The sequence below is a fragment of the Emys orbicularis genome, chromosome 10 (assembly GCF_028017835.1).
Source record: "Emys orbicularis isolate rEmyOrb1 chromosome 10, rEmyOrb1.hap1, whole genome shotgun sequence".
Taxonomy (NCBI): Eukaryota; Metazoa; Chordata; order Testudines; family Emydidae; genus Emys; species Emys orbicularis.
Window position 1 is genome coordinate 35,232,677 of NC_088692.1, and position 25,198 is coordinate 35,257,874.

Consider the following 25,198-nt stretch of genomic DNA (forward strand, 5'->3'; position numbering starts at 1 on the left):
TCCTTTTTTTTAAAATAGAGAAACTACCAACAAACAAGAAACAAGAACTCAGGCCGGCCCATGAACAGCCCAGCGCCCGTGCACCAGCCACGCCATCCATCGCACCAGTGCTGGATAAAGCCGGGACTAGTTTTGCAAGATTACTGTAAGGTGGGTTTGAGTTTTACAAAACCACAAGCGATTTGGTTCCAGGTCCCAGTTACCCGAACCCCAAAACAGTTCATCTGAGTTCAGATCCTGGGTTCCAGTTTTGGCCCATCTCTAGTTAAAAACAGCTCCCCTCCCTCCCCCAGTGCTGGTTCACTGACACAGCACCCCCCTCCCACCCCCTGGTTTGCTTTCAACTGCAGCATGAACTTTCAGCGTATCTGGTTCTAGCGCTCCGATTTACAGTATTGAAAAAGGTCATAAAAGAGACCCAAATCGCATTGTATTTTTTAAAAATTTCAGCATATTCTCTGACATTCCCCTCCCCCGGTCCCACCCCTTTCCCTGCTACTGGCTGGGGGGGTGTCAGGGCAGCTCCCCCTCCCCTGAGGGATCTTCCTTGCTCTGATCCATGGAGTCACTGTCATCTCCCTCTGTGTCGGAGGCGGTGTCAGAATTGGAGGGCTCCAGGCACGCCCGGACAGGCGTCACGATGACTGCACGCCTCTGCTCCTCCTCCTGCAGCTGCTTTTCCTGCGTCCCTTCAATGTGCTGAATTGCCTGCCAAGGGGAAGGAACAGTGAGGGGAGTGGAGAGGGAACCCTGGCCACAGGGGCTTACATCCTGGTAGAGGCAGGGAGAAGAGCATCAGGAGATGAACCCACCCAGTTATGCCTGTTTATCTCCTGGTGCCTGTGTTCTCTGGAGGGGTCTCCTCCCCTACTAGTTCTGGGCTGGGTCCCCAACAACATTAGCCACTACTCTGCTTTGCAGCGCCAATAATCTAGCCCCATCCTTGGGTACTTTGGATGGAGACATGCTGCATCCCAGGTCAGACACGCCAACAGTCTGGTTCCCACCTCCTCTGCAAAGCTGAACCATGCTAGGGAGTGGCTGGGATATCCAGCCTGAGCAGTGCACAGCAGCCCTTAGCTACCCCCCAGCGCTCATCAGCATCACACGGGCAGCTCACCGGACACACAGCTGGGTTTGCAGACCCTTCGGGGGTACGTAGTTATGCTGCAATCATGGGGTGTGACCGCAGCTCATGTGCATGTACCCAAGCTAGCTCTGATCTAGCTCGCTCGGTTACTGGAGCAGGGAAGCTGCTGCAGCAGCACAGACCGTACTTGAGCAGCTAACTCAGGCTGAAGCCCATGCTGCTTGAGCCAGCTGGAGTATAGTTCTCAGGTATACCTCCACCTGCTGCAATCATGCCTCCGACTGCAGGGCAGACCTCCCGAGACAGCGTAGAAGAGAACTGGAGGTGCTGCTTCTCTCCCGGAAGTGCCGCTGCTCTCCCAGGGCCCAGCACAGGTGGGATGCTGCCCACACATCCCGGGTGGGAACAGCAAGATCTGAAGCTCTTCAGACTGCTCTCTCCTAAGGAACCCCATCTCCAAGCCTGAGCCCATGGGAGTCTCAGCCACAAGAACCACTGAGGTTCACTCAGTGTTGGGGTTATGGGGAGAAACCCAGAGATTTCCCCAGGGGCCCTCAAATTCTCCCCGCCAAGGACAATCCTGGCCTTGGAAGGTGCCCTGTCCTAAATTCTCCCCTTCTTCTGACAGGTACCCCCAAGTTCCTCCGGCTTCCTCCCTCCCAGATTTTTTCCCATACCTGAACAATGGTGTCCAGGTTTTGCCTGGATGTAGAGACTGTGTTGATTACGGAGGATGGGCCCATGGTTACCACGGTGACGTGATGGGAAGGAGGCGGCGCTGGTACAATCACAGTGGGATGATGGGTGGGTGCTGGGGGACCGTGTGCCGGCAGGAGCTGGGTAGAGAAAGAGACGCCATTGAGTATGGAAACTGCCCAGCAGTGCCTCCAGCGCAGGTGAATCCAGTGCCCATGAGTTCCAGGGCGCGGGAAGGGGGAGGAGCTCCCCAAAGGGGGACAGGTCACAGCACCCCAACAAAGGGAATGGAGCCAACACGTGGGCTCCATGGCCAGGAAATACTCAGTCGACAGCCGGCTTTGTGGGGAGGAGCCTGCCATGCACACCCCTGCCCTCCCCCCTTCACAAGGGCTCGCCCTGGCCCTCTGCGCCCATGGGTAGGAGCTCAGCCACAAGCTCTCTGTGGACTGAGCCAAGAGAACAGCTCTGGCAAGTCCCCAGAGGGCACAGCTGGGGTCTCCAGCCAGGCACTCTGCTGGCCACCCACCAGCTCTGTGGCTATACCAGCCTGCACCAGATGAGGACATTGCAATGCCAACCAGTCTGTCAACTCTGCCATACTCCTGAGCAGGGTCGCTGCCCTCTGGATGCCTCCAGGGACAATCCAAAAATAAGGTTACAGGATCATACAGCTGGGAAGGCTGAAGGATTGATAAACTGGGGCAGGCAAATGATGCAAGCAGACCTGCCAATGTCCCTCAATCCCGACCCGCAGCCCCCTTCCATTCCAGTCCACATGGCGCCAAATCAGAGAGGCGGCTTTGGGAGCTGGGTGAGATTCATTCTGCTGTTATTAGAGATGAGATCTGAGTCCAGGCATTTGGAGACAAAAAGAGCAAAGACAAAAGAGGTAATTCACTACACCCCCAGCCAGGGGAGAGGGCTGAAATGAGTCCACATTTCATTCCCTTGAACTCTTCGGAGCTGGAGGAAACGTCTGACCCCACACATCCTTCTCAGGGCTCGCACGGCTGGCAGCCTTAGAAATTCAGGGTGCTATCGCAGTAGGTTTGGCTGAGCTCAGACCTTTTCGGTGGGCCATGTCCATGCTATCCCCACCACCTAGTCTGGGGAGTCCAGAATTGTGGAGGCAAAGCCCAGCCTTCACACAGATTCTAACCCTTTGCATGGCTAAGAGCACTTTGAGAACCTCACCAAGACAAGCCAATCAGCAGCGCTGAAGCTCATCACCAATTTCCCCTAAATACCAAACTATTCGGTTCAGATTTCAGAACGATTCTGCCCCCCGCCCCAGCCCTCCAGTGCTGGTTCTTGGGGTCTGAAGGCCATGGGCACAGGGAGGGCTCTCGTTTGAGGCGCCAACCAGCCTGCATAAGTATTGACACCAAGCCCGTTGCTCTAGGATCACACTTCCCTCCCAGCTGAGCCTGCCCCCCCGCTGAGGGCTCACTGCCCCCTTTGGGCACAAAGAGGAGCAGCACAGTCCAGCCCCTATCCATTCCATTGGGTAGAGGATCTGCAATAAAATCAGTGCTGCTTACACCAATGCATCAGCCTGAGCTAACATCCAATGAGACAAAAGGGTGGTGGGAGAGTTACTTCCCCCAGCTACTGTTTCAGGTTGTCTGCAGACTCAGGAATTTCTGCATTGGTTCACGTCTGGACATTTATCTTCAGAAGCACGAGGGCCAGAAACTTCCATTAAAAAAGTCATCTTCAATTCTGCCACACGTGAATGTGTCCTGCAACCGGAAATCCAACAAGCTAGCCAGATCCAGCACTGCTTCCCAGCTGGCTTCCAGCAGCACCAGGCTGAGGAGAGATGAGGAGGGGACACGCAGAGACCACCTCAAAGGAGAGGAGTTACTTCTGGACAGTGTCCTCGTGTAGCTGTACTGATCCCTTCCTTCCCAATAACGGCTCTCACAGATACCCACTGCCGGAGAGCAGCCAGCAGTGACCTCTGCCGAGACGGGCTGAGAAGCCCTGCCAGGTGAAATTTGACCAAACCTCAGCCCCAGAAAGCAGCATCTGTTTTGCTGCAGCGTTTGACAGCAGCCCCAGCACAATTTCAGAAAACACCACTGAGCTGCCATCACGCTAAGCAAGTCAGCTCAAGATGGCCTGTCACAGGAATGGACGCAGACTCTTACCCACTTTGCCTTCGGGACGACCTAGCTTGACTCAGATTTTTCTCCAGAGGCCACAGATCAAACCGGTTTGGCTTTCCACACTGCTTAGTTCTGAGCAGCAGCTACCAGCTCTTAACCCACAAATTCACACACACCCCAGCACAAGGCTGGCTTTGGGGGAGACAGGCAGTAGCGACTGACTGAAATCAACGGCCATAATGAAAGTCCAACACAGTTTGTCCGAAGTTGGGATGAGGCTGAACCACCACCATGTCTTTGGGGGATGTCAGAAGAGGGGAATTGGTCAGCAGGCATTTTAGCTCCAATCCCCTCAGTGTGAGGGGCACAGACAGGGAGATACCCAAGGCAATTTGGATAACCCCACGTTCAAGCCCCATGGAACAGCAGGCCCCTGAGCGAAGGGTAAAGTTCACAAGAACATCCAATAGTTTCACTAGGGGAGGGAAAACTCGGAGGTCCCTTTCACAGAAATACAGGAGGCAGGAATAGCAACCAAGGAAGCTTTTCGTGTTGTCAAAGCTAACCCTGGCAACTGCAAAGACAGGAGAAGTCCGAAACAGACAAGAAACAAAGTCAAGGCCTTGACCTTGAGCACCTAGCTCCATTTGGTACTTTGCGAGCAGGCAGCTTTCTGGAATCTAACAGCACTCCCCTGATCTCCTGAGGGAAGCACAGGTCCACCTGACCTCAGAGATCCAACATGCTGCAAGGTCTGGATGCACTACCCAGCTGGGATAAGAGATCTTGACTTGAGGAAGAGGGAGGAGTGAATGGATGGCATTTGGACAGAGCCATAAGCTCTGAGAATGGAAAATCACTTCTGCCTCATCCATGCTGGGGCAGTGACAATCACTCTGGCTCTGTCCTGACAAGTCTTACTCAGTATTCGGGGAGTAGAGGAAACAGGAAAATTTAAGCTAGCGTAAAAAGGATCCGATCCATACTGGGGATCACTGCCTGCTCTCAGGTAGGTCTTGGGATGCTTGTTCTGACGTGTACCAAACAAGTTCACTTCCTGGTGACCCCACCTGCAGATTCAAGCCAAGCCCCAGAGTCTGAGTGACTGCTCAGGATGAGCCATGCTTTAGGACTCGTGTCACTGGTGATGGTGGGTTGAAGTGCTCTCAGACTAGACTGGAAGTATCCTCCGCATCACCTGACGAGCAGGACACCCCTGCAAGACGTTCTGTGGCAGCATCCACTAGAGTTGAGAGCATCCGAGACGCCAAAGGGGAACGATCACGTCCACGCGGTGAGTGCTTGGTGGGCACACAAGGCTGTCACCCCTGCAGCCATGACACTGGGAAAGGGGGTTTGTGCAGGCTGCCAGGCCTAGAACTCAGAACTTACACTGGACCTTCTACCCTGGGTGTGGCTAGCTCACCGGCCTAGATGACATCCTAGAGGAAGGCAACTAGAGCCTTTCTGGAATCTAGGGAGACTCCCAGGAAGGTCAAGCCCAAGTTGGGATCGTGGTAGATTTGTCTGTCTCAGATCTGCAGAGAGAGACAGTCTCCCCCAGGGCATGGACACCGCTGCCGTTAGAGTATGGATAAGTGGGGTAAAGGTGTATGTAGAACATTTCACTTTGAGATCTCTAAGTGCCATACATTGAAAGGCAAGTAGCATTACCCCAAACTAAGGCAGAGGTGAAGTGACTTGCCCAAGGGAGCAGGTGAATGGCAGAGTATGGTTTGGAACCCAAGTCTACGGACTCCCACTCCAGGGCCATATCCACTGACTGACGCTGCCTCTTCACAAGTTAGTCTTCCAGATACCCCTGCAGGTCTTGACAACACAAAGAGGCTGCATCTACAGCCAAGTGCTTGAATGCCCTGGGGATGCCAGCCAGAAGGCACCCCTGGGTGTTGGTAGTTACACACCATGAATCTGAGGGGCTTCCACCTTGAGATATGGAAATAAAATCACTAAGGTTTAGGGCCCTCCCTCTACCAGTCCTAAGGGCTGAGAGCAGGGATTACACTCCCCAGAAAAACCAAGCAGGATTGGATTTCCCTTGGGTATTTGTCCTATGCATTGAGGTCTAGAATATGGTGCAGGCCTCAGTTTCTTTTGCGAATAAGGATACTGGGACTCAAGCCGTTTCCCTGCTAGGGTTCCTGTACTCCTTTTATGGTTCCCACTTTTCAATGGGCCAAGATCTCCTCTTGGAGCAGTTTCGTGTAAGCGGGATCCTTGAACGGGGAAGAGGGCTTGGCTATTAGCATGGCTTCCTGCATTCCATAAGCGCTAGGAACCAGCAGTCTGAAGAAATGGCTTGCCAGCAGGGCCGGCTCTAGGCACCAGCAAAACAAGCTGGTGCTTGGGGCGGCACATTTTTAGGGGCGGCATGGCCGGCGCCAGAATGCCGCCCCTAAAAATGTGCCCCGGCCGCCCTAGCTCACCTCTGCTGCTGCTGCTGCCGCTCGCTCTCAAGCCTGGGAGGGAGGGGGAGCAGCGGCGCGCGAATCGGCTGTTTCGCGCGCCGCGGCCGCTTGGGGTCTCCCCCTCCCTCCTAAGAATTGGAGGGCTCCAATTGGAGATCCCAAGCGGCCGCGGCGCACGAAACAGCCGTTTCGCGCGCCGCTGCTCCCCCTCCCTCCCAGGCTCTCAAACCTGGGAGGGAGGGGGAGATCCCGAGCGGCCGCGGCGCAGGCGACGCTTCTCCCCCTCCCTCCTAGGCTTGAGAGCCTGGGGGGAGGAGGCAGGGCTGGGGATTTGGGGAAGGGGTGGAGTTGAGGCGGGGCCAGGGGTGGGGTAATTAAAAAACAGGGGGGGAGGGGGGGGGCAAAATTGTTTTTGCTTTGGGTGGCAAAAATCCTAGAGCCGGCCCTGCTTGCCAGTCCTGAAAATACTGGGAATGGTCCACAAAGGGAGGGGTAAAACAAAGCATGAGGACTCAATGTCCCATGACTGGTCTGAAGTCCTCTGGTGCCACCAGGAGCTGAGGCCAAAGAACAAGACTTGTCTTCTGATTGGATCAGAAGGGCTTCTTAAATGGTCTGGGCCTCTGCAGGCAGCCAGCTTCTGAAGAGGACTGCTGTTAGGTGTCCCTTATGGAATCTAACTGAAGATTTCCTGTGGAAAACAGACAGACTCAAGCCCAGGGATGCACCCATGGACTTCCATCTTTCCCAAGACCACATCTGCCTCTGAGCTGAAGAGATCTGTGCTTTCACAAGGTCAGTTCATAGCTTACACCTGAGCTGCAGTAGAGTGACCAAAAAACCTGAGCCAGGAACATGTGCTGAGAGAGACATCCAGATACATCTAAGAAAGACTTGAGGGAACCAGACACCTCCTGGAACATCTCCAGAAAAGAAAGGTCACTTAACCAGTAACTGCGGCTCTCCAAGAGTTGCACCTCAGCATTCACTCATGGGACGGCACCCAGTGTCTGAGCTTCTGGAATGGGATTTTTTTTTGTCCTCAGGAAACGTACTGCTCAAGGGGCAGCTTTGGACCAGAATGAGAGAATTTATCTGACTGTAACTGCCTCATAACTGGCTGCTCTCAGAGACCAGGCAGATGAAGGATAAATCTCGCTTCCAAACACATCCACTCACTTGGACACTGACTCCTCCTCCTCTGTTCTAGACTTTCCATTTGCAGCAGCAGCCACAAGTTAGCCCCAAGGTCGGATGCTGGAAAAGAAAAGGCCAGCCAGCCTCCCTTAGGATCTAGCCTGAAGGACGAAGACATTTCCCACTTAACAGAAGTGGAGGTAAGGGGGTTCCAGACCCTTTTAGTCCCCTCCAAAGGAACACCCGTGGCCAGCGAGGGCTGTTCTTTTTGGCTTGGAGCGCCAAGATGTCAAAGACCTGAGTGGCTTCCTGGGGTTGGCTACTAGAGGAACAGCACTCTGCCCAGCAGATCCTGAAACACCATGACAGCTCCAAAGGCTGGAGGAAGCAGTCAAGTCAGTCCCATCTTGAGAGGAGTCAAGAGGATGCCTCCAAGGACTGTCCCCCCCAGAAGCAATTTCCTCCTCCTCAAGAGAAAGTGGCTCCCTAAAAGCACCACCACTTACTCCAGGGACTCAGGAGGCAGCTGCAGTAGAGGGATCCCCATAGGAACCTTTATCATCTTAGGAGGAGACCTTGGCTTCACTCCTTGTAGAAGAGGCCAATTTAGAAGGAAGAGCAGCATAGGGCTAAAAGGTGCCCAGTGCCCATGTGTATTAAATCTCACAAATCCTGGGGCTGTCCAACAGGACAGCCAAGGCTCCAAGGCCATTCTTGTGCCTGAACAAGGTTCCCCCTGAGGCGGAACTACAGCAGAACTCTTGGAGCCAAGACTGCCATAGTACCGAGCGGAGAGCTGGGCAGTGGGGCCTACAGCTCTGATGACAACACCAGTCTGCACAAGGACTCATCCCCATGGTGCCAGAAGGTGACTGTTCTGGAGAGAACTTCGGAGGAAGCAATCCAATGGAGCCTGTGGGGGAGTACGTAGGGGTCAATCCCACATCTCGAGATTTCACATGCACATACCAGAACCATGACTGGGCGCTGCTGGAACACTTACCAGGTGAAATCTGATGGGCACACCCAGGCAGGTGACCACTTTACTCAGCCAGGACCTGAGGAACCCTTTCCCTTGCCAGGAGTCTTAGGATCCAGGAAAGCCAGATCTGATGGCTGGATCTCTGCTGTAGCCCTTCTTTTCTGTACCATGGATGGACTTTGTTGCTGGGCCTCCGTGGGCCATTCTGAGTTCCTTACAGGGCACCTTTCCAGCAGGATGACAACCCCCTACAGCCTAGAATTTTGCAACAGGCTGTGGCACTGAGCGAGGCTTAACAGCCACCTCACTTTTGCCTTTTTTAAAGGAGGTCACCCAGATTTATATGCTACTAGAGCAGGTTCTAGATCTGAACCTAAAGGAGCCCAGAAAGGCCAAAAGAAGAACTGACAGGCTTAGCCGCTGCAAACAGCCCTCTCCCAAAACGTTAGAGGTGCATATGCCCTTCTGAAGCAAGGAACTTGGTGAAGCAAGACAAAACCATCTGTGCTCGGCGTAAACACAATCTCATCTCAGGCCAAGCACAAAATCTTGACGACGTGGTCCAAAAAACCCCCCACAAAACCCTACAATCTTAAGAGCCAGCCTGGACTGAATCGAAAGTTACAAACTTAATGTTTTACAATTAGATGTAAAGGTTACATGGAGAAGAAAGGGAGAGGTTGATTTCATGAGCATACCAGCGGTTAGACGGAGGGGAGGGATTGTTGGAGGTATGCGTGTGGCCTATGGAGTACAGGTTTTGCGAGAATTTCATTCACATTATCTTTAACTACTGGCTGTTGCTCAGGAGGGCTGTGCACATGTAGGTATTTTAGCATGATACAGTGTTAAAGAAAGGAAGATGTGCAAATTATAGTCTTTATGGTCACAAAGATTTCCACAAGACTTACCACCTCACTCAGCACACAATGAACATGCAGGGGTCCAGCAGATCCTTGCCTTGTTCTACTCATGGTTACACCGATGTAAATCCGGAGTAACTGAACCAAAGGAGTTAGTCCAAATCTACAATGGTATAACTGTGTAATGTGTCCATTAGTGCCTGGGAGTGATGGGGAACAGTGAATGAGGCCAGGTGCACTGAGTGAGCCACAATTTTTAAAGAAGTCGTTCTGACAAAGAAGATCGGACTATTTTTGAAACATGGTGAAGGCCTCAGCATTGCTGGTTGTAGCTGAATTTTAAAAATGTAGCGTGTTCTTGGGAAATACAGAAAGGGTAAGTTAATATAGAAACACTTCAACAGGGATTTTATTTTTAATAGAAGGGGAGGGAAATAAGGCAAAAAACTTGGCTCCTAAATTTGTATGTTATGTTTAGTTTTACATTTGTACGCAAAAAGCAAAACTTCCATTTGTCTGACTGCAGAACTAGAACATATATTTCCTCTGTATCAGTCACCCTGTTTGTATTAGTTACATTTTAAAAATACATATTTGTGAATTTCCAGAAATGTACTGGGAATTATCTTTATGTTTTCACAGAGGATAGCAGAGAAGTAGAATTACAAGGGGGGAGGGGGGGGACTTTCACTTCCGATACTATCTGTACAGGGATCTCACTCCTGCCTCTTAGCAGGAGATTGGTGGAACTCCCTTAGTTCTTAATAGCAGTGGAAGTGGGTTAAAGTACAAGCCAGGCTTCCCGATGGCAGCTATGTGCCACCCATTGCCAAGGTAAAATGATGCCTTCAGACCATTCCGGACAATTCCTACGAGAAGGTGAAGCTCCCACAAAAAGCAAACAAGTTGATCAATGCACAAAAAAAGTGCGCCTCAGAAATTCACAAACCCAGGAGTGCGCGAGAGAAGGGAGACCCTTAAAACAGGGAATTTCCCAAACCAAGCCGCAGAGCTCGGTAAGCACATGCAGAGCAGGTGATATAGCTATGTTACAGAACATCTGTGATGAATGCATCTCTAGGACAGGCCAGGGTGAAGTTCTTGCCTCAACCCTTGGCGTGGCCTTCTCAATTCAGATCACTCAGGTCCTAGCAATGTGAAAGGCAGAGAGAGAGAGAGAGGCAGACAGACACTTAGCCACAATCCTTTCAGTAACAGCACTGCCAGCGCATGGGGTTTAAAATGAGGAGACCTTCCCAGAGCTAACAGCAAACTCTAGGGACCTTTTGACATGCGGCACAGCGCTCCCACATACACCAGATTTTGCAGGACTTTCCCCCATTCCAACGATCCAAGCTGCCTGTTCTTCAGGACCGCTGAGACAACAGCGTAGTCCTGCAAGGGAACAGGGAGGAGAAGGGAGACTGCCCACCCAAGCACTCTGTAGCCAAGAAGATAGTGCATGGAGCTGGGAGCCAGGAGTTCTGTCGCATCTCTAGCGAACTGTTTCTGTGCTCGTCAGAGCCCTTATTACTGAATGGAGCCTCACTCGTTAACCTAGGAGGCAACAGATTGCACACGGTCCCTTCAGGCAAAACTGGGACTAAACCCAGGTCTCATATGGTAGATCCAAGTCTTACCTATTCAGCCACCTTGCCTCTCCGAATGAAAGTGCTTGACTTCCTGTAACCATTGCTCTATTAAATCAAAGTCCCCTCCCAGAGCCAGGAATGGGACCAGGAATTCCTGAGTTCCAGCATTTGCTTGCTGCCTAATGTGACAGAGTTCACTCACCAGAGCGGCGCCTCCTGCTGATCATCTCAGGGATTAGCTCTCTCAGCTGGCACGTGTTCTCCTGGTGGTGCCTCTCTTGCTGCCTTCTCTGCCTGCAGACTTGCCTCAGTCTTAGAGCCGCAGTATCCTCTTCATGTCTCAGCCCTCCGACTGTGTCACCATCTGTGTTTTCCCTCTTCTAGGGAGGAGTATCTCCATCAATAGTCCAGCCACTTCCCCAGTGGTGAGTGGGGGGCAGCAGGGCCCAGGGACCTTCTAGATAGCAGCCTCTTCTTAACTTCTCTGCCAGTGCTGCTTCAATTCCCTGGGCCACTTCTCCACAGCCCCTGCACCTTCTTCATCCTCTTTGCAGGGCCTCCAGCCTGCAAGTCCCAATAGCTAGCCAAGAGTTACCTCTTAGCTCCTCCAGTCCCTGCCACCAACTGCTCTGTCCAAGGTGCTACCATCCTGCAGCTCACTAGGAGCAGCATCCTCTCTCCTTGGGCTCCCTGAAGCAACTGACCTGGCTCTGCCCTGCAGCAATCTTTTATTTAAGCCCGCTGGGCCCAGATTGGCTGCTTCGTGCAGCCTCTCTCTGATTGGATGCTCCCTGGGCAGCCTCCCTAGGCTGCTTTTAACCTCTTCCTTTCCAGTGTGGGGTGAACACCCCATCACACCTAGCAAAAAGTAAAAGAATGGCAAAATGTGCCAACTCCCCCCATCTGGTGGCTGGTCCACAGAGAGGATAAGTTACTCCTTTAGCTCAAATGGTAGAGATCTGTGCTGGGATCCAAAAGTCCATGGTTCAAACCAAGCTGATGGCTCAAGCAGGGAGCCCTTATGGTTGCACATGACTGAATTTGTTTGCCCAGTTCTCTTTAAAACCTGTTTGGGTCACACAGCAATAAGCTGTCCTTTAAAGAACAGGTTGGGGAATTAAGCCATTATATCCAATTCGTTATGGCCCATCACAGATCAGGTGCAGCACATTTCAGGCATTTGTTGCAAGTTTCGATGGCCTGTGTCATGTTCAGGCAGGTGTGAGCGTAGGATGGAGTGTACGGAGAAGGGCCTCCCCAGGATGGGCATGGAAGCACGCTGGCAGGACAATCCCCTCCTTCAGGAGGAATTCGGAGATCCCCTGGGAGAGCAATCTCCCTTGAAGAGCCTGCAATAAGGCAGATGGAACGAGGGCCTGAAGCTCACTCGCTCTGAATCGAGCTGAAGTCACTGGCACCAGGAGAGTCCCCTTCTGTGTAAGACACAAGCTCACGAGGAGCAAGTCCAAGAGGCTCTTCCATAAGCTTTGGCAGGACAGTAATATCCCACTGACACAAAGCGCAAGCCCTGCACTAAGCTAATGAGGGAAAGCAGAGATACTGTTTTACCCGCACTTGTCTCATCCCACTCAGGCTTTAGTTTGGAGAGGTTACTCCCCAGAGCACTCCAGCCCAGCCTGGAGTTGGACTTACAGGTCTCCCCCTACGGTGCCTCAGGGAGGACTTGCAGACTTGCTCCATGATTCTTACGTGCTCAGGATAACATGTGCACACATGCCTGGCATCCCGGCACGTTGTGTTAGGCTCCAAGGCAGACCCTAATGATGTGACCGTCAGGACTGCAGCACTGACAAGGTCTGAAGCTCCTGAATGGGCTCCTTCCCCACGCCTTTCCTGTAGAGAGAGCAGGGCACCAGCACATTCAGGGAAGCACTGGCACACGCAAACTCCACATAACAAAGTCATCTGGACACCAAACAGCAGAGCAGACACCGATACCAAGCACCCTTCCGGCTGGCAGCCCAGGTTTTTAGCCAGAACGCCTACACTGAGTGCTGGCGCACCAACACACCAACGATAAGGTGGAAAGCATCAAAGACTAAGAGGGTCCCCCTGAAAAAACAGACACTATGCGCTGCAGAAGACAGGCACCGAAAGGCCCAAGGCCAGAGCTGACAATTGGGTACAGGTACCGAAAAGGAATTGACAAGCATCGTTGGGATGTCGGGATCCGACAGAGAGCTAGAGTGATGGCCAACCAAGCAGTCTTCTGCAGCGAGCTCCTTTGCAGACTGTGCTGAAGCAGGAACCAGCTGCAAAATGTAGAACGTGGCAAGATAGGGAACATCAGCTTTGCAGGAAGGAGCTAATCGCTTCGAGGGGATTTAAAAAGTAACATCCCACCCTGCCTCATTCACCACACTCTGCACAGCCAGGGCACTCAATGAGGCAGAGGACCTACAGGAAGAATCTTGTACGTGACCATGCAATTCAACTGCACATTAATGCCCAAGGAGGGAACAGGGGTCAGATTATGCAGCAACCGTCACTTGGGCATGTCCTGACTTCTGGATGCTTAGCACGCTCGCTTGGCCTGGCCAAACTGGACATTCACAGCCCACACGATCCATCTGCCTGCTCTTTGCCATGAGGATTAAGGATATTTCATTTTCCTTGGGCATGGAAAGGCTTTTCTATGGAGAGTTCATGGGGGGTACACATAACATCATATGCTGGGTGGAGTCAGAAGCTCTGAATGGGGAGAGGGGGGAAAAAGGAGGGGAATGTCAGCACTTACTAGGCTAAGAGGCACTGATGGCCCTGAGGGAAACAGCTGGCTTGGGGTGGTGTGGGTGCTTTTGGCACTAGGTTGCTAGTCCAAACACAGACCAGGTCTGTTGTGATGGCAGCTAGCTCACAGAGGTCCTGCGTGAGGAGAGCCGTCAGGTCCTCGTGGACAGACTTCTGCAAACCAGAACCCAAGAACTGCCCCTGCTTACCCTCAGCAGAAGAGCCAAGGACTGAACTGGCAACGAACTCCCCCTACTCCTAGATGGACCCCTCCAGGCAGCACTCAGGGAGATTCTCACCTGGCTGCCACCTATGCTGCGCCTGCTAGGGGGACATCATGCTCCAGCTAGCAGAGCTGGCTATCCAGCCCTAACCAGACCGCACCTGACATAGGCCCAACCAGAGCCAAAGGTCACATTCTCTAGCTCTAGTTCCTCCCCCCAAGTGGCATCCAGGCACAAGATCTGATCCAACATGATAACCCAGGCCCTCCTCAATGTGGTCATTCCCCAGTGGGACCACCACCAGTGGTGAAGACAGCTCATTGCTACCCAAGGGAGAGAGAGGGGGACCTATGGAACGTGACCGAGACTTCTGGATGGAGGATTAGAGCAAAAGGACTAAGCTACAAGCTGTGGTTCTCCCTCGGCCCCCATAGCCACACTCAGGAGCCAGCCCTTCCCCAGCAGCAGCCTCAGATGATGCCCTCAGCCTGAGAGCTGGGAAGACAGTTCACCACCACCACTGCCACGTCGCCCCCTCCCAGCAGGGGAGGTGCGAGAAGGCCATACGCGCTGCACCCCTTCCCCCTCCCCTGGAGCCGAGAGCATTGCCAACACCATGCTCTCAGCCCCAGCCAGCCCGAGGATGGAAAGACTCCAAGGTCTTCCTGATGGGAGGCGCATCATGTCGTCGGGCCGCTCCCCCCAACACCCTTGGATTTAAACACCTGCACATGAGGCTGTGGGCAAAACGATCTGAAATCTCCCTGCAGGGGAGCTAAGGACAGGGTCAGCGTTTGGGCCACATGTGATCTCAAGGGGGTTGGGGCGGTGGGAGATGGGAGGCAGGGTCAGCACACTCACCTGCGTTCGGATCTGCTGCTCACGTTCCAGCTTCTCCTGGTGCAGCAATCTCACCTGTTCCTGCTGCTGCTGGAGCTGCACCTGCTGGGCGATCACCTTGAGCTTCTCAGGGTACATGTGGGCCTCCAAGGAGCGCACCTGCCAGCCAATCAGAGAGAGGAGCCCATACCATTGGGTGTGGAAGAGGAGCACAACCCTACCCCCACACATACACCAACCCTGCTTATCAAGACGGCGCCAAGGCAGTCTGGTGGCTTGGTACTCCAGTGGAATCCATTTCAGTGCCAGGGATTCCACCAGCGCACATCACGGGTCCTCACACCGCCCACCCCCAAGGCTTCCATGAGGCAGAGCTGCTCATAGCAGCAGCAAAAGAATTCAGCAACTGCTGGGAGCAACCAGCGCCAAATGCCAAAGGATGTTCCTCTGTGGTGAGGCCCCTGCAACCGGTGCCTCAGCTACACGAGGTGGCAGCATGTGGCTGACACACTCCCTAATGCTGCGCTTCTGCGATGAAGAGGGATGAATGAAGCAAAGAGATAGGAAAGAGCTTGTCTTCCTGACAGCATGCCCCTGGGAGGAACACAGTGAGGCTGGGTGTTAGGTGAACACCGCTTGGAGAAATGTCCAGAGTCCCACAAGGGATGATACAAATCAGATGCGGATCTGTTGGAGGAACAGATCTAACATGACTCTGGAGCCTGGGCTCCGCTCCTTGGTCAGCGCAGATGTCCCCTGTTGAAAGGCTGAGACTGTTACATGCCAGTCTTGCACAGGATCAAGTCAGGGGACTCCTGACAAGTTTCTGCTCTACTAACGCAAGGGCCAATTCATTGTCTTCAAACTCCCGTACCAGTGTGATCCATGGGCCATGCTACTGAGAGTTCCAGCCATCGCTACCACCAGTGTTGGAAGAGACGGGCAACTCCCTCCGCTCTGCTTGGCCACCAGGGAATTATCCACCTGAAACTCCACTCCACTGAGGAGACCATTGCAACAGGATTGTTGCTCTTTGATCTTAGCACGAGACCAACAGGACTCCCACTGCTCTGAAAGGATTTTCATCCCCCGGGGCAGCGGTAGCAGGCTGGGGCATGAACCAGGCCCCCTACCAGTCACCCTCCAGAGGGGATATAAATGCAGCCTTCCAGAAGCTCCAGTCATTTTGTTCAGATCTGCTGAAGGTGAAGTTCCCATAACAAGTCACGATGGTCAGAACCTAGGCTCCAACAGAAACAGTGCAAGCAGAACACCTGGAAGAGAGAGCCCCAAAATCAGAGGCACTGGGTGGGCAGGTAACAACCCTGTTTGATTGATCCCTTTCACTCTGCTTCTCTGAGGAGAGGGGACTCTCTCCTCCCTAAAGATACCATCCCCCAAGGAGGTGCACGCAGAGTAAGAAGCTCACAGAATGACCAAGAGAAGGAGTACAGCCAATGGAGTGGCAAGAACACGCTGTGCTTTAATACAGACACCTCAATGGGGTAAGATGGCTCTTCAATGTCTCAGCCGCTTGCATGTTTTGCACCTGAGAGGAGACCATAAATTAGAAACAAAAAAACTTCATACAAAAACAGGCAATAAGGGACATCCTGCAATGAAAAAAGGACCGCTCTGAGGGCTAAAGAACAAGGGGTCCCTGGCCTTGGGACCAGGTTCAGAGGCTGTAATGGCATTCCCTACTGAGAGCAAATCAAGGCAGTGAGGCTCTGTATGTGTGGAGAAGAGACTGCAGCACTGTTACAGGATCTCTGCAACAGAAACACCCCGAGACAGCCTTGCCTTGAAACAGCCGCCTAGTTCCAAGCTAGCCTGGCCATGGCATCATGCATTACTCCAGCGACTTCGACGTGGTCCCTGTAGTCACAGAACTGCCAAATGCACCCCTCCTTCACTAGCTGAGCCAAAATGAAATACATGAGCACGGCAATCTGGCTGGAGAGAGTTCCTAGCCCAGGTACTTCTCAGTCATGGCCCTGGTGGAATCCCAGACTGGCTTCAGCTCCAAGTCACCCATCTTGAAGAGCTTCAGTAGAAACCAGGGAAGAGCAGAATCCTCACGTGAAGAGAACGAATTTGGTGTTCCCACAGTGGGAGAGAATTTAGCATCATCTGAGTCCAGAGAGCAGCCTCAGTCAGCCTGGTTCTCTGCCTGCCCTGATGCAGGCAGCTGGAATTATCGAGGGGATTGGGGGAGGAGTTGGGAGGCCTTAGATTTGGAAAGCAGAGACATCGACATCTCCTGTGCTGGGAGAGCCAACTGCCTCAGCACAAGTGCTCCAACTCCAACTGCTGGGTCCAGGCTAGAGGGATGCTTCCAAGCAGATAAGGAAGGCCTCACTGAAACCTTGCAGGGGACCAGGAGCAATCAGGGTAGGTCACCAAGCACACACCAATACTCAGAATCCACACTCCCTCTGCCCTTTCTGTGGATGAGTTCTGGAGGGGGAAGAAATCTGAATGCCTTGATGCAAAGCTGCCTGGAGCCAGGGCCCTCAGGGAGGGAGTGTCAGCACCTCCATCTCGACTGTGGAGGTTCCACCTCATTCATGACCTAGAGCTCTGCATCCAGGCTTCAAGCCCTGAAGGCCCAAGTGCACCAAAGAGCCAGCACTGGGCATAGCCGTGGCTTCAATGGGAATGGAGCTGTGTGCTTCACTGGACCTAGCAGTTCACAGCCCAGTCTGCACCATCACCGGGTGCAAGCGCAGTTTGGTGCTCCGCTGTCTTGACTAGCTCAGGGCTGAATTTTGAAGTTTACCCTTTGAAACACTCAGGGCCAGCCTCAGACTGGACTTCCAGGAGTCTCCCTGGAGATGCCCCACATTTCAATGCCATGAGCAAAACTTGTAGACAACAGCCACCCTGCACATCCTGGCCTAGGGAGATAGCACAGGCATCCATCACAGACACAGCTCTGCCACACAGACGTGACCTGGAGGTAAGGAGCAGCCCTGCTCCGCCTTCCGACGCACGCCAGCGAAGACATGGAGTGTCAAGAGACACGAGCGCGCCAAGCAAGGCTGAGGCTGATATAGCCCATCAGAGCTCTGGCTGTAAGAACATGCTGTGGCCACAGAACGTAGGCAACTGACAGGCAAACAACGACATGGGCAGCAACAGCACATCAGGAGTTCCTTAGCCAAGGGGGGAAATGGCTGGAGCGTGTATATCCTTCAGGACATGGCACACAGCGTCCGGCAGAGTGCCAGGATCCCACTCCACCTGCTTACAAATTGTAGTCACTTCACCAAAACAAAGAGATTCCTGGCAGATGGTACTTCAGAGAAATTAGTGTCTCAGCACATCTCATCTGTGTTGATCTGCCATTGTGCACTAGAGGGCGCCACAAGACTGCAGACTGCCTCCACCACCCTGCTGAGAGCACAAGGGAGCCAGGTGGTGCAGGCTGGGTCCTCTCCTTCCTCCAGTCACTACCCTGAACAGGCTCCTCAGAGGCTGTCAGTTCCCCCGGACACCCCGGCCTGGACAGCAGAGCACCCTCCTTGCACTGGCTACCTTATGTCCAGGCTGCCCACACCACCCCTACAGGCCTCACCTGCTCCTCCAGCATCATGCGGACCGACCGCTCCTTGTCAAGCTGCTGTCGGAGTTCGATCATTTCTCGGCGCAGATCCTCTGCCTTCTCGTCCTCCCAGATGTCCGGCGAGCCAATGCCCTCGTCCTTGTCCTCCGCCCGCCGCCGCTTCGGAGAGGAGCCACTGAACTCCTGCCAATCAAACACAAAATCAGAGGCAAAGGGACCAAACAGTGACCACAGGGCCTGTCAACGAACACCCTTCCATCACCACAGGGATCCCAGAGCATGCCACAGATTGCACAGCAAAATGCAGCCACCTCTGGAGTGGAACACAGTAGCACACATGAACAGGACAGCAGCAAGCGAAGAACCCATATCGGGGTAAACGCAGGGCAGCGGTGGCAATGCTGGGAGTCAGGAGACTCCCTTTCTGTATCCAACTGTAGTCTTCAGCTTCTGAAGGGGGGATAATAACCTTTACCCCGCCCCTTTGTGAAAAAAGACCTACAGATGAAAAGGGCTAAGTGCCAGCAGTTACTCTAATTACCCCATTGGCACTTGCCCAGACTTGGGGGTTAACACTCCTAGTGACACAGATTTCAGCAAACACTCCGGTAGAGCAGCTCATGACACCTCCAGGAGCACAGTAGTTTCCTGGCACCACACTGGGCTCAGGACCCACGCCCAGGGAAAATGCTCTCTCCCCTCAGTCACCACCACCACTTCCTGCTGTGCCCGAGTTTTCGTCAGTTTCCCGTACAAACTCCATCCCCAGGCTTGACCCTGCTTCACTTGATAGCCAATAAGATCACAGCCAGGGACAAGCCACTGGCACACTCCAGCCATACTACAGCCTTCTCGGACAACTCTCCAGAAACGCCGGAGAACTGTAACCCAGCCTGTAAAAGCCACCAATATTTTGGTTACATGCGACTAGATTTACCAGTCCACTCCCCAGCCAGGGCCCAAGTAACTGCCACACCGAAATGGAGTAGCAAGGGGATGGTGCAGCACTGTGAATGCCATCCCACCAGCAAGGGGTTAAACCGAGCTCGCCTTTGGCCCTGCCAGAATATTGAAAAGCCCGCAAATGTGAGCTGTGGGCTCATCATGCATTCGCCACTAGTGCTGAGAGCTGCATGGCTGCAGCCTCTGCCTGCACAGTCCCAGATAGCTACACCGAGGTGCACTGGCACAGCTGTGTGGGGTCCCAGGAGAGGGGCTGCAGGTCAGGAACCCAGACCAGACACTTAAACAGACCAGACCCTCACTTACATAAGCACCGAGCACATTATCAGAGTGGAAAGTCACTGCCAACAAGGCACCTGTAGCAGCTAAGACAACTGGGATACACAGCCAGGCAGGGAAGAGGCCTATACCCAACTTCAGCATGTCACAAGGATGAGTGGCAGGAAGTACCCCCTCCCACCCCCGCAGGGTTTCCACTCCTGATCTGGAAGAGTCTGGGGGAGAAGCAAGAGGCCTGACTGGCCACGCACCCAGAGAGAGCAGAAAAACTCCAACAGGTGACGCACAGAGAGACCTAGCGACATTCCATCAGCTAACCAGTACTGTGGGGTGTGGGTGGGCGAGAGAGAGAGACCGGGGCGGGTGGGGATTACACTGGGCAATAACGAATGCTTCTCATGCTGGCCAAGGGGCATGGGTTATTCCGTGTTCTGGAGCTTTCCTGGCAGAGAGGTAGGAAAGGGGAATAGCGGAGAGAAAAGCAGCAGCTGCACTACCTGGATGAACCGCTTGAGCTGTGTGTTCTGCTGCAGTAACCGAGTCTTCTCCTGCTCCAGAGAGAAGATGTATTCAGCTGTTTGCTGGAGAATCGCCGCCTGGGGAGAACCAGCAAAGAGGGTTAGTGGCACAGGAAGGTCAGTGTGTCAAGCCATCTCCCCTCTCATGCCCCCCCCCCCCCATCAACGAATATAACCAGAGATTTTTTTCGTGTGCTTCTTCCAAAAAGAATGTCAGACAGCTGGAGTCCTTGCACCAAATGGCGACTTGGGATAGAAGACAAACTACCACTGCTCCCAGATTAACTCTCCCATCAGTGTAGTAGCGCCACGTGAAGATGAGTCCCCTGTGATCTGCCTCCCAGGCCCCTAAGCCACAAGTGTTCCCCACTCAAGCCCTGACCAGACCAAGCACTTTACAACCACACCTCAGTGCTTGTGAAGTGCTAAAAGGAGCTCCCCCCAGACACTGAAATGCACCTTGGCCCTCGGTGCACTGGTGGTAGCCGTGAGCCACCTCCTTCCCCAGCTGGAGCCCCAACTTGTTCTGGGCGTGCCTTTACACCTGCTCCTAGCACTCTGCCAATGGGCCATGCCAGCATCAGCCTCCTAGACCACCCACAGCATGCTTGATGCCTCCTGGAAGCTCCAGAGCACATGCCCCAAAGAGTCGGGGTTAGCATCTGAGAGTTACTTGGTAGCCTGCGATGCAAGTTGCTTGGTCTCAGCCCAATTCCTAGTGGACAAGTTTCCATGTTACAAAATCTACCAGTGTATGCAGCACTAACCAGCCCCTTTGATCTCAGTCTGAGGAGAACTGAATGAGACTTCAAGTCCCCTCTCCTCCATGGGGAGGGCATTCTCTCCAGGTCAGCTAGGCACAATGGCAGGGCAACATGGGAGATGCCCATGCTGCACCAATAAACAGAAGACTACACACACACACACACACACACACACCACCTTTTCCCCAGCACTATGTTTTCTTTCTGGAAGCATCATTAGCAGCTACCTAGTTAGCACGGCAGGAGCAGCATTTACAGCCCTGCGTAAGGATGAAAGCAAACGTGTGACAACATTCTCGCACCAAGAGGATAGGTGGGGTGGGCTGCAGGGCTCCATGTAAGTCACGGGATCATTTCGCAATCTGAAGGGGTTAAATTAATCCTTTTTGAACAGCAGGGATGGTGTCGACCATTGTTCAGATGCCTGCGATTTTTTACAAGACATTTCAGGTGCAAAAGGAAAGCCATAGCAAGCTGTGGCTCTACATGAGACGTCCACAGCAGCATCCATAAATAGCAGCTGCAAAGACCAAAGTTACTAGCACAACTTTATATGCTCCAGGAAGGCCAAGGGAGAACAGAGCAAGCCAGGTAGCCCAGACACCATGGGGAACTTTAGCAACACCGCGATTTAGGAGCTCCTAAACCCTGCTGGGCTCCTTGGTCTTATATTAGTAGAAATTAAGTGCTTCAGTGCCTAACTGGCTACGTGCCTAGGCCATGATGTGCTTCAGCGGAAGCCAGTTTGCTCGCAAGAAGCTGTAAGGGGCTCACTGGCAAAAGAATCCCATCCTGCAAAGCCCAGGAACTCTTAAAGATAAGAGACTCTGCTCCTTGTCTCCCGCAGAGCTCCTAAGTCTTGCAGGAGACGGGAAAGGGCTCTCAGCTCTCTAGGGTTTAAGATACTTCTAAACCCCACCCCAAAATGTATGAATGAGTCCTGTCACCACCACCACCACTCCCTGCTCCAGAACTCCGGGGAGGAATTGCTCAGGACAGAAGCAGCGCTGGGACCTAGCATTAACGTATGCACTCAGAGCGTTCCATGTTTATGCCACCCTGATTGTTTCAATGTCCCGGGTATTTAAAGCACATCGCACAGGCATGCCCCAGGAATTCCCCACACAGAACATTCTATTAGCACAGGTAAAATTGCTTCACTGGTAACAGCCTCATATGAGGCAACAAGACCATCAGTTTTACAATCCCTACTCACTAAAGAGCAGGGAAGTGGCCAGAGATGGTAATTTACCTAAATATTCCAGTTATCTTGCCACGCCACTCATTGGTTTGACATGAAAAATGCAACCTGCATATTTGCTCTACAACACTTCTACAAACTCTTAACATATCAATCACTAGTGTAGTCTAGGAATTGCAAGGCTAAGGGAACATCTATATTACTTACCTTCGCTATAATGTCAGTGCTCACGTTACCTTCCCCCCCTCCAAGTTCTCGTCTCATTACATCATCACAAGAACAACCTTAACTACAAGCTGAAGTTTTCTGAGTGAGCTTATTTTACTTAGAGACTTTTTTAGATCCACATAGTTGGGAGGTTTAGTTACTTAATGACAGAATGTCACTGCTACAAAGCAATGGGTCAGCAACAAGTTAATAGCTAGAGGATCCTGGTAGCTCAGACAGAATCTGGAGACCGACCCTGGGGCACGTGCACACCCTCACAGCCATACAGACACAGACTCCCCCTCACCTTACTGAGCTTCTCCCCATCTGTGTGTGGAATGAGGGTTTTTAGAGACTGGAAGCCGGCATTGATGCTCTGCATCCGCCTTCGCTCGTTGCTGTTTGCGATTTCTCTGCGTATCCGCCGCTCCTGATCCCGCTGGGTCTCTGGGGTCAGTGGGATGTTGGCCAGGCTGTGAGAGAGAGAGAGGGTTAGCAAGGACAGCCAATGCTCAAGAGCCCCCACTCCCAACCTGCAGATGGAGGTTCACTCTTACCATGATGATATATTGCATTAGAGGAAAGAACCCTAGAGGGTGCTCTTCCCAGATGCTACCTGTTTTGCAAGGACCAGATTGGTATGCACAGAAACTTTCAGGGAACCAAACAAAAGACTATTCTCCTGAGATGGAGAAGCGGCCATTCCTGCACTTCACCACAAGCTATGGATCTACAGTCCTTTTTCCAGGCAGTGATCATAACCTGAGAGCACACCTGCACCTGAAGTAGGGCGGGGGTCATTTTCATGACAATTTGGAGGTGTCCGGGGAAAGTGGCTAATCCAAATTGAGGCTAGAACTCAGTCCCTAGGTCCTTCTCCAGGTATTTAAATTCAAGGATTGCTGGGACCCTGCATTTTAAGATCTGCCACATGGGACAGTCCTGCAGGTAAAGATGGTGCTGATCCTCCTGAAGGAAAGACAGAAACCTAGTCAGTGTCAGTCACTCCCTCTTGGGCCACTGTGCCTCCAGAAACTAACCAGACCCCGTCAGCCTCATACTTCCTACCTAAAGCACTTTCTGCCCAGAAGAGGCAGAGGACAAGGTGCTGCTGCCCTGGAGGTCAGAGCAGCATCCATGTGATTGTAGGGCAGAGGAAGGGAAGAGCTAGGAATGGGGACCACACCTGGGAGGGACACCACAGCATTCCAGTGGTTGGGTGAGCAATCAGCTTTCCAAACTGAGTCCCAGAGAAAGTGAGAAACTAACTGCTTTGGAACTCTGCTCCTATTAATGGCAACAGTTTATTGAGCCCAAAGCGAGGTGGGGGAAAAGAGGAATTTCCCCATCCTCACTGCAAGCAGAAGGTGGGATTCAAAGTCTGTCCACTCCCCAATTCTCATTCTACATTCACACCACCGCAGGCTGGGATCTCTTGCAACCTCCAGAGCTATGCAGGATCAGGGCAGAACAAAGCTTGGCTAGGAGGCCACTAAAGAAAATCCAAGGTGCTGAAGAAAGTGGTGACGCAGTAGGTGGCACTCCTCCCTGAATTAATATTAAAAACACCCAATGCCCCGGCATGAGACTAAGGACCCTGCATCTTTCAGATGAGGCTTAGAACGGGGGGCCTGGACATACGTATTCATTAGGGCCCAGGGTACCTCTTGTAAGACAAGGTGTCAGCCCCAGCATCCTGCCCAACTTCTAACTTGGTCATTACATTCTACTTCATTGAACAACCCATTCACTTTCAACTGGACACAGTGGCCTCTCCTTGCTTTCCTACCTTGCTGTGGACTGGTCACCTGCACTATGAAATGGTTAGGTTCAGTCCCTGCGGGGCTCTCTTTCACCAGTTGAGACAATGACTCCAATACAGAAAGATGGGAAGAGTCTTTGGAATCAGTTCAAAGGTGCTAAGCAAGACCAAGGTGAAGGGACCCTCCGGTACCAGCAGAGCAGAGCCAGGCCCTGAGCTGGTCACTGCAGCAGCTGAGGAGTCACAGCTCCTCCAGGATGGAGCTGTGACTCCTCAGCTGCTGCAGTGACCAGTGTTTGAGGGCTGCTGAAAGGTGCAGGGCTGGGCAGGGAAGCGGGAGGATTAAAAGATTAAAAGAGCTTGTGAGCTGCAGCAAGGGCCTCTGGTTACTCACCATCCTTTCCCCCCCGCCCCCATGGTAAGAAAGAGGCAAGCATCTAAGCTGAGGTCCCTGCAGGGCCAGCCTGTGTGTGTGGCCCTGGTAGAATCGGATGAGAGGCCCCCTCCCCCTCCTGCTGATGGCTTCCAGATGATCACTCCCAGCAGAGGCAGCCCCCGCCCCACCCAAAGCCAAGGCTCCCGCCTGCTTCCTGCTGCCTCCGCTGCGCGTTCCGTTCCCGAGTGATCTGGCAGACTGTCCAAGAAAACACTTCCCACACCAACCACCACCAAGCAGCTAGCTGGAGGAAGAAACATTGTGGTCAGTCCTGCGAGGGAACGTGGGCTTGACCATGACCGGCTCACAAGTTTTTAAACCCTGTCTACACTAGTGTTTAAAACCATGCCAACCCATATTCCTAGTCCAGACTTTTCCTCAACAGACGGCATTTTTGAGACCTGGGGGAGGAAAAGAGAACTGGATGACTTAAAATATATTCTGTATTAGGGTTATTAAAACCAAAAGAGGAAGTAGAACTCCACAACGAGGTGAAGCAGTGTTTACACAGCAACCCCAGCTCTGGATCTACCCCTCCATGCTTTCCAGGCAATGCACGACCAGCAGCCTCACCCTCCTAACAAACCTGCCCATGTGGCCCATCTCACAGAGCAACCGGAGACTGATCCATGGCCCAGGCCCTGGAATAGCAATCCTGGCCCACTGCCAGACACACAACGCTTTAGGAAAGACCAGTGGCAATTTCAAAGGTCACATACCTTGCAAATCACCTAAAAGCTTTAGGCCACTGGAGAGCTGGGAATGCTACTTAATGCTAAAGA

At 52.8% G+C, this 25,198-nt stretch overlaps 1 protein-coding gene across 1 annotated transcript in view; it reads right to left on the minus strand.

Annotated features, from left to right (window-relative positions):
* Positions 1-513: 513 nt before the first annotated feature.
* The window catches only part of TFAP4 (transcription factor AP-4), a 31,843-nt gene continuing 7,158 nt past the window's right edge, over positions 514-25,198 (minus strand). The window contains exons 2-7 of the mRNA XM_065412578.1: positions 22,526-22,691; positions 20,026-20,124; positions 18,299-18,469; positions 14,740-14,877; positions 1,768-1,926; positions 514-708 (exon numbers count right to left, since the gene is read on the minus strand). Of these exons, the coding sequence (XP_065268650.1) occupies positions 514-708; positions 1,768-1,926; positions 14,740-14,877; positions 18,299-18,469; positions 20,026-20,124; positions 22,526-22,691 (928 nt within the window). The remainder of the gene's footprint in view (positions 709-1,767; positions 1,927-14,739; positions 14,878-18,298; positions 18,470-20,025; positions 20,125-22,525; positions 22,692-25,198) is intronic.